General features: G+C 35.8%; 2 protein-coding genes across 3 annotated transcripts in view; one reads left to right on the plus strand and one right to left on the minus strand.

Annotated features, from left to right (window-relative positions):
* The window catches only part of LOC128019574 (dual 3',5'-cyclic-AMP and -GMP phosphodiesterase 11A), a 79,930-nt gene extending 71,954 nt beyond the window's left edge, over positions 1-7,976 (plus strand). Inside the window, exons 13-20 of the mRNA XM_052605641.1 lie at positions 1,277-1,386; positions 1,482-1,572; positions 2,989-3,089; positions 3,322-3,399; positions 3,487-3,550; positions 3,648-3,722; positions 5,504-5,587; positions 7,076-7,976. Of these exons, the coding sequence (XP_052461601.1) occupies positions 1,277-1,386; positions 1,482-1,572; positions 2,989-3,089; positions 3,322-3,399; positions 3,487-3,550; positions 3,648-3,722; positions 5,504-5,587; positions 7,076-7,249 (777 nt within the window). The 3' untranslated portion in view covers positions 7,250-7,976. The remainder of the gene's footprint in view (positions 1-1,276; positions 1,387-1,481; positions 1,573-2,988; positions 3,090-3,321; positions 3,400-3,486; positions 3,551-3,647; positions 3,723-5,503; positions 5,588-7,075) is intronic.
* Positions 7,977-9,912: 1,936 nt separating this feature from the next.
* The window catches only part of LOC128019575 (alkyldihydroxyacetonephosphate synthase, peroxisomal), a 36,745-nt gene continuing 32,434 nt past the window's right edge, over positions 9,913-14,223 (minus strand). The window contains exons 20-21 of one of the 2 annotated variants that reach the window (XR_008185205.1): positions 11,691-12,689; positions 9,913-11,646 (exon numbers count right to left, since the gene is read on the minus strand). Coding sequence is in view for 1 of the 2 variants with exons in the window: in XM_052605642.1 (XP_052461602.1) it covers positions 12,568-12,689 (122 nt within the window). In the remaining variant the exon portion in view is untranslated. Of the gene's footprint in view, positions 12,690-14,223 lie in introns of both variants that reach the window. The other variant, XM_052605642.1, reaches the window with a different exon arrangement.

A 14,223-nucleotide genomic window follows, 5' to 3' on the forward strand; every position in this document is an offset into this window, starting at 1 on the left:
GTGTTTATATGAAAGAAATGAATACTTCATTCAGCAAAGGATGCATTACATTGATCAGTAGTGATAGTAAAGACATTTGTAATGTTACAGAAGATTTCAGTTTTAAGTAAAGCTGTTGTTTTAAACTTTTCTATTCAGTGTCCTGAGAATACCCCTTACGAAAGTAGTATACTTCAAGTTTATTTAACTAAGTATACTTAAGTTCAAGTATATTTTTAAGTATAATTTATGTAGCAAGTGTACAAATATCAGTGTTCTAGTAGTAGACTTGTAAGTGTACTGTTTCAATACTCCTTGGGACTAAATTGGCCCACTTTCTAGTATATAAAAGTATATTTTTAAGTACACTTAAGTATAACAGTAGCAAACTTTGAGTACACAACTAGTTTACCTCTATGTCTGTAGTCTGTACTGCAATTATGCTAAAAGTGAACTTAGACGTATACTGATGGTTTACTAATGAAATACTTTGTACACTTTGATGTATAGTCTAAGTAAACTTTTACTTGTGTTTCATAATGTGTTTCATAATATAAAATTTTGAACAAAAAGCTGAAAATAGACTCTGAATTGAAAAAAATAGAATGAAAATCAAAACGTAGATGGAGTTGATCAACACCCAAAAGCTTGACTGTAATTATTACCTCTTCATCTGTCGATATTTGCTTCTATAATGTTAGTTTAGATGCTTTTTCATGTCAGATGATCATGTTAAATTACATCTGTTAGTTTCTGGTGTTTCTTTTTTTCACTTGTGTTTTTTTTTGGAAATTCGGTGCAGAAGATGTGTACTAGCGCCCTCTACCGTATAATAATGAAAACACAGATACTAGGAGTATAGCTCAAATATATTTAGAAGTACATAAAAAGTAAACTAAAAGCATACTTTCCTATATTTAGTTTAAAAGAAGTATACTAATAGCACACTTTGATAAACATCTTTTTCGTAAGGGACATCATGGTTTTCGCAAAAAAAAATGAAGCAGCATAACTGTTTTCAAGGTTGATGATAATAGTTGAGCAGCAAGAATCACATTAGGCTATGTTCACACTGCAGGAAAATGTGTCCCAAATCCATTTTTGCTTTTGCTCATATGATGATTTTATTGTATTTTTTCATGACATTGTGAACTACTTGGAATCGTCAGGATCGCACCGTACATATTTAATAACTTCGCTGTCTTCTGCTCGTCTTCTTCCCAAATAATGCTCAACGTAGAGCTTCTATAGAGCTGGTACTGTAATACACGTTTTGTTTCTGTGTGTTTCTTTGCAGACCGCCGGCTTCCAGGAGACTCTGACTGAGATGGAGACTCTGGCTCTGATAGTGGGCTGCGTCTGCCATGATCTGGACCACAGAGGAACCAACAACGCTTTCCAGGCCAAGTGAGACTCAAGCACTGGTCCAATACAATTCTGGCATCTTCATTTACATGAAGCTGAACGCTGGATGAACAGAATGACATTTGTGTCTTTCTCAGGACGGGATCGGCTCTCTCTCTTCTTTATGGGACTTCGGCCACACTAGAGCACCATCACTTCAACCATGCTGTTATGATCCTGCAGAGCGAGGTGAACTTACAGTCACCATCAAATCCAAAGTTCATATTACAGATGATTACCTGGGCACAAACATATTAATAACATGGACAAAATTGAGTCATGTCCAGCATATTTTTTCTCATTCAAGAAGCTGTTTTTTTTTTTTTTTCAGTATACGCCACAATTGAGAAGAAAAGATGGGTGTAATTTCAGTTCCAAAATTTGTGAACTACAGTACAAAGTTATAAATACTTGAGAACTTAAATAGGACTAAAACTATTATACAAATTACTTTACTGTAAGAGTTACTGCTAGCAATTCCATTCCACAAATCATTTACAAGAAACATCATTGTAGAGCCTAATGCTAACATTTTACAACGAGTTATAATTCATCATCAATTCTATAGTGGAACTCCAACTACAATACTGCATAAATATTCTTGAACTAAAGCTGTCATACAAATCAGTTTAAAATAATAAACTAGGCAAACAATTTATTCTTGGTTTGCATAGACTTTCTTTACAGTCATTTTCATTCTACAGCATAAACCAAAACACATTTTACAAGAAACTCAAGTGTAGTAGATTTTCCGTTTGTAATCCATTACTATAAAAAAATAAAGACTTACAATAGGTAGTAACTGAATGATAGTATTGCGAAGACTTTCAGACTTTCACTTCATATAATCAGCCACAGTAAACCAGTGCTTTACAAGAAATCATTTTAAGCACAGTAAATGAGATAAACGAGGGAGAAAAGAGAGAGAGAGGGAGAGAGGTGAATAAATTACAGATGTTGACTTAATAATTGTTTTCTACAGATAACAGAGTCACTGTCATTTGCATACAAATGAGCTTCGGTCATCATTTACTCCGAGAACGAACGTGTCCCTGACCAGCGGACAGACATGTATTCATTAAGTTGGTCCTGCTCTTTAATCTGGAAGGGGCAGATGTAGCCTGCCCTGTTTCCCATCATGCCTCACATTTACTGAAAAACTGAAGTTTATTGTAGTAAAATCAGTTATGTGAATGACAAGTGAATGACAAGACCTTTGCTGAGAATCATAAAAGAAAAGTGAAAATAATGAAATACTTGGTGTGCGTGTGTGTTTAAATATCAGTTTATTTTAATCAGGCGCTCTGATGTAAGCATGCGTGGGTGGCTTGAATTCAGAGTTACATGTTAAATAATGGTATATTAATACACAAACCCACTCTATATGGAAATGTACCCTGACGTAGAGCATTTCAGAAAAGCACCTGTATCTGTATGATAAAAACAGATCAGCTGACTTACTGTGAAACACCATCAGTGCAGATACTGTGTGTGTTCTCAAACATCTTCAGACGGACTCTTAGCAGTGCAGAACAATGGTAAACAACACCAAAAGGTATGAAAATATTTTTGTTTAATGATTTCATTTTATCCCTGTCTCTCTAGGGACACAATATTTTCTCCAATCTGTCTTCCCATGAGTATGGAGAACTGATGCAGCTCCTGAAACAATCCATCCTGGCCACAGACCTGACGCTCTACTTCCAGTGAGTACTGAAAGAACAGATTTTAAACAGTGGTGCAGCTTTAATAAATGCCTAAAACACTTGTGGCGATCTGTGCAGGGTTAGTTCGTTGTTGTTGATTTTGTGCAAGTGTGTGAAAGTTTCTCTGCTTCAGCCTGCAGCGGTGCTTTAGTGATGAGTTTTCCTGACCCTGTACTGCCGCCATGTGGCCGCTCTGAGAACTGCACAGTGCTCACACAGTTTTCATCCACAGGAACAGAAACTCCTTCTTTGAGCTGGTGAATAAAGGAGAATACAACTGGAACGTGATGGAACACAGAGACATGTGCAGGTCAGTTAAATATATATGATCAAGCCTGCACAAACACACACAATACTTGACATTTCTGATTGGAATTCAATTCTGATCTTCTCTCAGGTCGATGTTGATGACAGCGTGTGATCTGGGTGCTGTCACGAAACCCTGGGAGATATCACGCAAGGTACATGCCCCATACCCACAATACTCCAATCATACATGAATAATACTGAACACCGCTGACGCTCGCGTGTTAACGTGTGTCTTCTGCTTCCTAACAGGTGGCAGAGCTGGTGACCAGTGAGTTTTTCGAGCAGGGAGACAGAGAGCGCTCAGAGCTGAAACTGACTCCCTCGGTGAGGTCAACACCGTCAAATCACCAGCTTCTTTATAAAAGCAATGTGTGTTGAGCTGTAAAATGCCTCAGTTTAGACAAAGGTGTCCACAGCATCTTTACATGGTCATGATGGATCGTGAGAGATCTTTACAATTAGTTTGTTACAGTATGATCCAGTTATCTTAATATTGCATGAAAGTTTGCACACACACATCCACTTTTTAAAAGGAAATAGCTAGTTCTTTTCCCATTGGCCTGGATTCTGAGGCAGAAGGGAACATGAGGAAGTCTTGGGATGCCACATCTTTGAAGCTCTCTGTAGAGACGCTCGCCTCAGGTTAAAAGTCTCTGTCTTTTGCTCAGAGTGTGTGGGTGTTAGCATGATATATTCAAACACAGACCCTCTATCTCTGTGCTGCAGCCACACACACACACACACACACACACACACAGATGTACGAAGAGAAAGAAAAGAGCACAGGCGTTATCAGCTTCAACAGACGTCTTGAAGGCAAACATTAATCAAAGGACCATCTCTGACCCTCTAATCACATCTGTAGGTGGAGATGGTGAATAATATAAAGAGATGCTTTCATTCAAGAGGCTCTGGGTCTCTGTTTACCACAGAAACATGTTAGCGCTCAGAGGTTGTGCTTTTATATCTCGGGATATTTCATGGTGATTAACGGATATTTCTTTGAAGAATCAACTTCATCAGTTTTTTGTACAGAAAAAAATTTATATAGACATGAGACACTTGTTGACATACAGTAAGAGTATAGTGGATATTTCAGTGGATATTCAATATTTATATATATATATATATATATATATATATATATATATATATATATGATAGGTAAAAATTGATGGTCTGAATGCACCGTAAGTCGCTTTGGATAAAAGCGCCTGCTAAATGCATAAATTTATTTAATTTATATATATGTATTTATTTATATATATGTGTGTGTGGGTGGGTGTGTCCCTGGACCACAAAACTTGAGTCTTCATTGTTTGAAATTGAGATGTATACATCATCTGAAAACTGAATAAATAATCGTTTAAGGATCAGACAATATTTAGCCGAGATACAACTATTTGAAAATCTGAGGCTGCTAAAAAAAATCTAAATATTGAGAAAATCACCTTTAAAATTGTCCAAATGAATTCTTAGAAATGCATATTACTAATCAAAAATGAAGTTTTGATATATTTACAGTAGGAAATTTACAATATATCTTCATGGAACATGATCTTTACTTAGGATCTTTACTAAAGATTTTTGGCATAATAGAAAAATTTATAATTTTGACCAAAACAATGTATTTTTTTTTTTTTTTACTGTTGCTACAAATATACCCCAGTTAAGACTTAAGACTGCTTTTGTGCTCGAGGGTCACATTTATGATTGAAGATATCATATTAGTTAAATAAAATGCCACTGTAATGCTCATTTTCTGAATTGTTTCTTAACACTTAAGTACACTTTGTAATGCAAAATAAAAGCTTGACTTCAAAATACATTTTAAATCATTATGAATTGTATTATTTGCCATGCATAATGAAACTAAAAAGATGTACTTACTGTATGTCCTACATAAGTGGGCTAAAAACTGTTTAATCAATACTATTTATTTGTTCAAAGTTTATTATTTCTTTAAAAGCAAGCGGAAGTGCACTTGTTTTTCCACAGGTCTCCATATGCTCATTGAATCTCACTGCTGTCTGAGAAACAACGATAAAGATAATCAAGTGTTTGATAAATATTTGTGTGTGTGTGTGTGTGTGTGTGTGTAATAGGCGATATTTGACCGAAACCGCAAAGATGAGCTGCCAGGTCTACAGCTGGAGTGGATTGATGGAATCTGTGCGCCGCTGTATGAGGTAATGCTGTCCCACAATGCACCATCAATACAGTCAATCAAAACTGACAACATCATCTAAAGAAATAATCAAGTAAACCTAAGCCCCTTCAGTCCAGTAAGAGCCAGTATTGAAATATTACAATATAAACAAAAGTTATTCATAAGTTTACTTTGACAAGACACGTGAACATTTTTACAATTAAACTAACCGGCCTTTGCTAAAAAACATGTAATAAGTAAATTGTGCACAGCAAAGAAGAGAATTAACCTCTGCCATGAGGCCAGGGTGTTGCTTTATGTGTTTGCTAAGGTGTTCTGAAATGCAGTGTTTAGGGTGTTAAAAATTATTACATTAGCACTACTTAAACATCATTCAGTTTTTATTTCAAGTGTGTTTTTATTTAATGAATAATATCATTTTTAACACAAAGTTTAATTTGAGATCAAACAAAAATTGGCGGCAATTAATGGTCAGGTTAATACAGATAATTCATAAACACTTGACTTTATGTGAGCTAAACGTGTGCGATGTTCCCGAACAGTGAAACCAGAAGAATCTGGTCATTTCTAGTGAATGCAGTCACCTTTTCCCACTTCACGTTCTAGTCAAAATCCTTAATATAGTTGTGCATAGTTCCCTTGTGAAATGTGGTAGTCTACACTTTTTCATATTTGTTATGAAAATAAATAATTTACTTTAAAAGAACATGCAAACTAAATGCATAGCAATATTTACAGACACTTAATTACATGTTAAATGAAAATCTATTGGTTAAAATTTATATAAAATGCAGTTAGCTGCATAAAGTCGAACTTAAGTACACTGTTATATGTAAATTCACAATTACTTCTATTGGCTTTGAAATCTGGTTAAAGTGAATGTACTGACAAGAATAGTCAACTAAAATATACTTGGATGTTATTTAAGTGGAAAATAGTATGTCATGTATTTGTTATTGCATATTTGTAATGCTGAAGCTGCTATTTCATACATTTAAAATAGATTAACTTTACATGTAAACACATTACAGTTAAAATTATAATGAAGTACTGTGTGTGCTTTAGTATGTTAGTCAACACATCAAAATAAATCTACTACTTTAAAGCACAATAAAATATTTAGAAAAAATACATAAATTAAACTGTGCATTAAAGTTCATGTTTTTATTTTATATTATTACAAAGTGGAGTTTTTAAAAGTGCCAATTAAGAATGTCATGAAAGTTTCTCTCTTTAAGCACACTATCTGCAGATTTTTCGTTTACTTTTAAGATTTGGAGTACACTATATTTGGACATTTTATTACAAATAAGCACACAATTTTGTTTTGTTTTTTATTAATTTATTTTGTTACTATTCTTTGTTTATCAAGATGAATAAACAAATCAACTTTTAAAAGGGTGGAGAAAAACTTCTTACTATGTTACGTTGTGGTCAAAGGTTGCACGATGCACCATTTTGGTGCATATTCAGTTTTTAGTAATCAACTCTTTCTCCTTATTTTCAGACGTTTGCCAAATTAAACCCCAAACTACAGCCAATGATTGACTTGATCAAGGCCAATCGCGCCAAATGGGAAGAGCTTCACCAAAGACACCAGCGCAGCCAGGAAACCAGCAGTCCATGTAACGCAGAGACCACGTCAACCAGCTGCAGCGACCCCTTCTACTCCGTCAGCTAACTCTGCAGAAACCTGCCAGATTTCTCCACATGCTTCTCTGACCCTCAGCAATGCAGACGGAGGAGTTTTGACCTCTGCTGCACGCTTCAGACCAGCAGTCGTTACCTCACTAGCGCCCTCTATCGGCCATTTGCTCTTTCTGTGAGCACTTCAGGCAACTGCGAGCGAGTTTGCGTTTGTCTCCACTGTGCAAAGACCGCACGTTTAGCTAGCAACGGAGAACCTTAGGGATGTGTTTACGCCCAGAAGCTAATCGGCTGAATTAGCTACTTTAGGGCTAGCATGCTAACACAAAGACTCTATTGTGCGTGTAAGCAAGGAGGATTGCTGCATTTTGAAAGATATCCTAGCGTATTTTTCCCTTTGTAGCTTTGATCTTGTTGATTGAACACATATCTTGAGCACTCGAGCTCAGTTCTGTACTGTGCGTATGTCATTTGAAGAAATGACAAATGCAGGATTTGACTCTTTGTCTTGCCTTGGTTGTTTTAGCTGATGTGTTTATTCCAGGATCAGGGGTGTGTGGAGCCGTGGGGCTCTTGGCAATGCTTGCGATGCAAACCCTCTCCAGCGCTGTACTCTGTGCCTTGGTAAAACCCCAATGATAATGCATGCAGCCCATCCTCGACATCACTGCAGTCTGTAGTTCACACTGCATACATCATGGATGTTTCCTCATGTCTTGGGCCTGCTTCACATCAAAGCAGTGTGCTTTTATTCATTTATTCGTGTTATTGTGTTATTCATGACTATTGATTGTTGAAAGTTCTGTCATTTCCAAAATAGTTCAACAATTTGGTGTTTCCCAAATCCATAGTTCCAGTGGACATTCGTAAACAAAATATCACTCTACGTCATTAACCAACTCTTTTTTTTTTTTCTGTCATGGATGCACTGGCTGCACAGAGCTACATTTATATCACATATAAATGTAATTTATGTTATACAAGGGTTTTTTTTTTTTTTTTAATGGCGTTCATCCATCTACTTTGATCAAACATGTACTATGATAAAATCATAGTCAGGTCAGAGGTCACAGAAAGTCTTCCTCCGTCCCACGCTCCTTTGTGTCCTGAAGTGGACTCTGGTTTATTTGAATCGTGACTGCACTTTGATAACTGTGTTGTGGTAAAGAGTAAAATGTAATTGCATGAAGAAGTGTCTGCTTCAGAGATGACTGCGATCCATCTGTGATTCATTCTTCAGTATTTGATTTGATGTACCTGCATGGAAGCAGCTGTTGATTTGCAATGTCTTACATTATTCCCAATGATTTCTTGGGGGGATTGGTTCTTGATGTTAGCACTGTTCGATTTTTCTCTTAGCCATTATGTAAGTGATGAGGCTCTTTTGAATTTTCTTGTTCTCTTGGTTCAACTCTACTTTTGACTGACAGATTTCTTGAGAATCCTGAAGCATGATTTCTGGAAGTGATAAACTCTCCAAATCTAATAAATTTGCTGCTAGTAATAATGAGTTGGAAATGTTATTGTGCCTAGTTTGAAAAATGTTGTGTGTAAACATTAGGGAAACTATGGAGCCCCGAAGGGGACATGGTGAAAAAAAAACAAAAAAAACAACGATGGGATATTCATCTCAGAGCTGGTTGGCTGGGTTCATGACAGTCTCTGTGGTGAAAGTGAATGAGAAATGTATTCTGATAGCGAGGCTGCAGAGGTGGTGATGAAACTGCTCATTTTAGACGTCTCTCTGATCTGACACACATAATTCAGACCATGAAGCACCAATGAGTTGAGTTCATTAGTCAGGTGTGATCAGCGGGATTACATGAGGAGTTACAGCAGAAATGTGTTCAGAGGCTCCTAGAAGCAGCGTTGTGTTCAGATCCAGACAGATGACATTCAACGCTGACACCGTGTGGTGAGATGCATCTGTGCACCTTACACTATGATTCCAGCCCAAAGGCTTTTTACAGACACCAGATTTATCATTACAGTAAATTAAAATCACATTTTTGCATTTAGCAGCAACTTAAAGTACATTCAGGCTATCAATTTTTACCTCTCATGCGTTCCCAGGGAATCAAACCCCTAACCTTGCACTTGATAGCACAATGCTCTACCAATTGAGCTACAGGAACACTACTCGTTAATAAAAATAAGTAACTAAATATTTTTAAATGACAATTAAATTTCTGATTCAGGGAAGTTTTAATAACTGAATGTTCTTCAGGTAAATGACTTCTTTTAACCAATGAACTTGACATGACTTTTACAGTCATCAGTGTTGTAGAAAGTAGCCAATCATCTTAAGCAAAGGAAGCTACCTTTATGGGAATGCACTCAAAGTATCTCATTAGTATTAAAAGGTTAATACTAAAATTATAATGGATTTATACACACACGTTTTTAGATCTTTAATTATTTGAAATTATTTTAAGGCATTCTAAGAAGTATTGTTTTGTGCACAGTTTTCCATAACAACTATGTACAGATCCTGGATGCTGATTGGTCAACACAATATAGTAACAATTATGCCTCAGAAAATCTATCTAAAAACATCACTAGCCTACCAGACAGGGACTTTATTTGCTGGTGGAATATTAACTTGATTAAATAACTAAGACTAGGAAGCAGTCAGGAAGAGGAAGACGAGAGCTCTGATTGGACAGAGAATTTGCAATAATGACAGAGGACATGAGATCTAAAACATTGTTAATTTATTGCACAAACAGCTTTGACAAAATGTACTCTGATATTAAACACACGACCAGAAAAATTTGTGAAGAGACAAGGGAGCTTTCATAACATTTAGATTAAAATCTTTTAATACGGCTGTTGTTGTTTTTAAAGTGAAACATGACAAGTTTGATGATGAAACCATTCAGGAATCATTCTGAGGGGCAACAAAACCTCGTCCGATCCTTCATTTTGGCGTATCAGCAACAAACACACACAAAGTTTAGAAACAGATGGATTCCAAACAGACAAAAAAGCTCCTCTGACACTTAATAAATGGTAGTGTCATTTGAGAAAGCAGTGAAAAAGCTCTGCTGAACATCACAGGCTCAAGGAGAGGGCAGGACGTCTGGAAATAAAGACCCTGCAAGGCTACTGGATTATTTGTTTAGGCTTAAATGTTTCACAAAAGTGCCACTGTGGTAAAGTGAGAAGTCTTAAGCCCTGTTGAACAGGATACACACTGTTAAAGGGACAGTTCGCCTTCAGTTGCTGGTCCCCATTGATTTGCATACTGTGGAAGTCAATGGGGACCAGCCACTCCAGGCGAACTATCCCTTTAAGACACTAAATGAATCTCTTTCTTCAAACAGCAGCAGAGTTTAACGTCTGCACAACTTCGTAGCTTAACAGTTCACATAAAAATCCAAACTATCATCATTAGATCCAAAGTCACGTTGTTCCAAAATCACACTGCTTGCTTTCTTCTCCGAAACACAGAAATTGCACAGTATGTTCATGCTGCTTTTTTTAGTGTATTGAAAGTAAATCAACAACAACAACAAAAAAACACCATAGAGGTATCAGCAGTACATATTCAAATAATGTGTTAATGTGCACCAGGTCTGGTGTCATGAGTCTCATAACATAACTGCAGCATATAAATCTGTCATATGACTTCAGAAGACTTATAATGCTTTCACTGTTTGGACAACTTTTTTTTTTTTTTTTTTTTAATTATCTCTTTCCATAATGTTTCATAGGTTTGGAAATAAGCAGCATGAACATTCCTCCTAACGTCTCATTTTGTGTTCTACAGAAGAAAGTCGTTCAGTTTGAAGCAACACGAGGGCGAGTAAATAATGAGAAAATGTTCTGTCTTAAGTGAACTATTTCTCTGAAAGCAAGCGTCTCCTAAATACACAAGTCAAACCACTTGAAGATTCGAGAAGAACAGGACTCTCAGAGTATAATAACTGATGCAAACAGAGCAATGCATACAAGTCAAATGATGTAACAGTCACATATAATGTTTTAGATCCCAGTTCAGATCATCTCTGGCTTTTTGCATATGTTGTGTTAAAAAAATACAATTTATCATGATGGATCTTCGGTGAGCGTACTCTTCAAAGCGTGTTTATATACAGGATGTACAGATGTGTGTGTGTGGCTCAAGAGACGCAGACAGTCTTTGGTAGAAACACAAGGACACATTTGATGCAGATCATTCAGATGATCAGAGCCAAACCAAATACACTCGGTTCAAAACCGCCGTCAGCCAGACCGTGTGCTCGAAGACAAAATCTCAGTTTAACCAGAGGAGCTTTCAGCAGATCTGGCTTACAAGGATAAATCTCACAAAAATGTCCAGGGAGAAAATAAAGTTACACTTTACAATAGGGTTACATAGATTAGTTAACGCTGATACAATACACATTTTAGAGCATTTATAATTCTTGGTTCATGTCATCTATTTATCTGTATGTATAATATATATATATATATAGAAGGTATCTGTTTACCTGTATATGTATATACACATTTAAAATACACATCTCATTATGAAGTAAAAAATGTATGTGGAAATTAATTCATAATATCTGTAGTTTATTGTTTGTTCATGTCAATATTGCATTAACTAATGTTAGTCAATACAACCTTATTATAAAGTGTAAAAAATAAATATTTTGTGTCAAGAAATGTAAGAATTTTGAAGGATTTATTTCTTATTGCAGTTAATCATATTCCCCTTTTTTCATTTCTGTAATGGGAATAATTGTAAATTATAGTATGATTATGCAGATTATTAAGTGTAATACAATTAAGTATTAATTATTAATGGTAAAAAAAAAATGGCTTAATTGTCTTTGTTTTTCTCTTATACAAATAGGACATGTTTCATGAGATTTACCCAAAAATGATAACACACCTAGTTTGACAGGCGAATAGAAAAGGCAAAAGTACAGTGAGGAAGGGGGGATAAAAGACAGTAAACATTTAGCCACTCAGAAAGATGAGTGGAAGACAGACGGACGGACGGACGGATGAACAGAAGGCACACTGCTTTTAAAAGCATAATTGAGTTACTGCTAATGCACCAAACACAACAGCAGTGCCAGACGTTACAGTATCATAAACCTGTTCAGTCCGAGCATTGGGAAGACTGGGGAGAACCGAAGTCACGTGATCCTGCCACCTCACTAGCGACGAGGTCAAAGGTGACAATAATGCAAACGGTTCCAGTTAATGGGAAACAGAGGAGAGGTTTATCATATCACTGCGCACACACACACACACACACACACACACACACACACTAAGAAAAAGACAAACTATGAAGTTTAAATCAAATATGACTAGATGATGATATAAAATGCGCAGGTACAGAATGTTACTGAATTACAACAGGTTTCTGTTGCCAAAAATGTTCTGAGGGTCCACATACTCCTTCACCGACTTGAGCATGCCGAGCCCCACACCGGACACGCTCTCTTTCATCCATTCCTTCCGGAGTTTTCCCACTGCGAGAGAGAGAGAGAGAGAGGGATTGAGCAGACGTGTGTGGCAGACAGCAGGACGTGAATGGCTCTCGTGTGCGAGCGGCTGTAAGCGCTGGATGATGGATGTTGTGGGGTGGGCCGCACTGCTGAAACGCTGAGATGTTTTGCATGATGTGATTTATGGAGAGCAGCAGACTATCAAACTCATTATGCTGCCTGCGCTCCCAGCGGAGGGAGAGAAACTCTTCTTCTGTCTGTCTGTCTGTCTGTTTGTCTGCTTCTCTCGTGTTCTGACTAAATACCGCAAGCTTCCACCCAACATACATCAACGTCACCTAAATGAGCACACGACTTTACTGAAAAATAATCATTAAAAAATAAAGTTATACCAAACAACATCTCGAAACTACTTGTAACCACAATTCAAAAAATGATATGACACTCGATCATAAAATGAATTGTGGGTAGCTGCCAGGGTGTTGTTCAGAGCATAAGTCACGATATTAAGTCGTGGCCAATAAATGGCTAAAACTCTACACTAATTTCTTTAAAATGAATTAATTCATAAAACACTCAATTTAAATGCTTAAAGTGAATATAGGAATTACAAAATTATATTTTAGTTTGAAAATGGATACTAATGGAGATTACATTGAACTGTTATTATATTGTTTTTAAAGACTATTAAATCGTTACTATTAAATCATCATTAAATTATCCAGTCATTATTACTTTTGTTGTTGTTTTTATTATTATTAAACCATTATTATATGATTATTGCGAACTTTAAGTGTTAGATGAAGGAAAAAATAATTTAAATACAAAACTAGGGGAACTGAGCATACACTATAATCCAATATCATCCAATGCAGAAACATTTACATACTAAAAGATATGTAAATAAAATAAAATAAAAATTAAATAAATAAAAACTTAAACCAATTTCCAACAAGAATATAGCATAACATAACAGATTTATTTCCCAGAGTATTAAAACAATGACATACATGTATCGTTTATGAGTGTTTGGTAAATATAATCAAATGTATTCATTTATTACTAAATCATTAGAATTAAAACATCATTGATAGTGTTGGTATTGTTACATTACTATTATTTAATTAGTGTTGTTTTTTAAAATATGAACTTTGTGTGTTAGATGAAGGAAAATGTACTCTATATTCCCAAAACAGGGGAAATTAAATTAGTTTAAACAATAATCCATTGCCAGCTGAAAACCAGAAATTCCCTAGGTGTGATTCACACCTTTGTTTCTATAAAACTAGATATAAAATAAATGAAATTAAAAAAAAAATTATATAAAGCACATGTATTGGATAATAAAAATTAAACCAAATGACCAAAAAATATATAATATAATACAATAATGATTTCTTTCCCACGTAATTAAAACAATGACATGTCCTTTATGAGTGTTCGGTTAATATAATACCACACAACATACTGTTTTTGAGAGCATCAGTTTAGGGAACCTTGATGTCCCCGTCTCCTCTCTCTTTCTGTCGCACACACTTAATATGATTGATAAGCGAGC

This window comes from Carassius gibelio, chromosome A9 (genome assembly GCF_023724105.1).
Source record: "Carassius gibelio isolate Cgi1373 ecotype wild population from Czech Republic chromosome A9, carGib1.2-hapl.c, whole genome shotgun sequence".
Taxonomy (NCBI): domain Eukaryota; kingdom Metazoa; phylum Chordata; class Actinopteri; order Cypriniformes; family Cyprinidae; genus Carassius; species Carassius gibelio.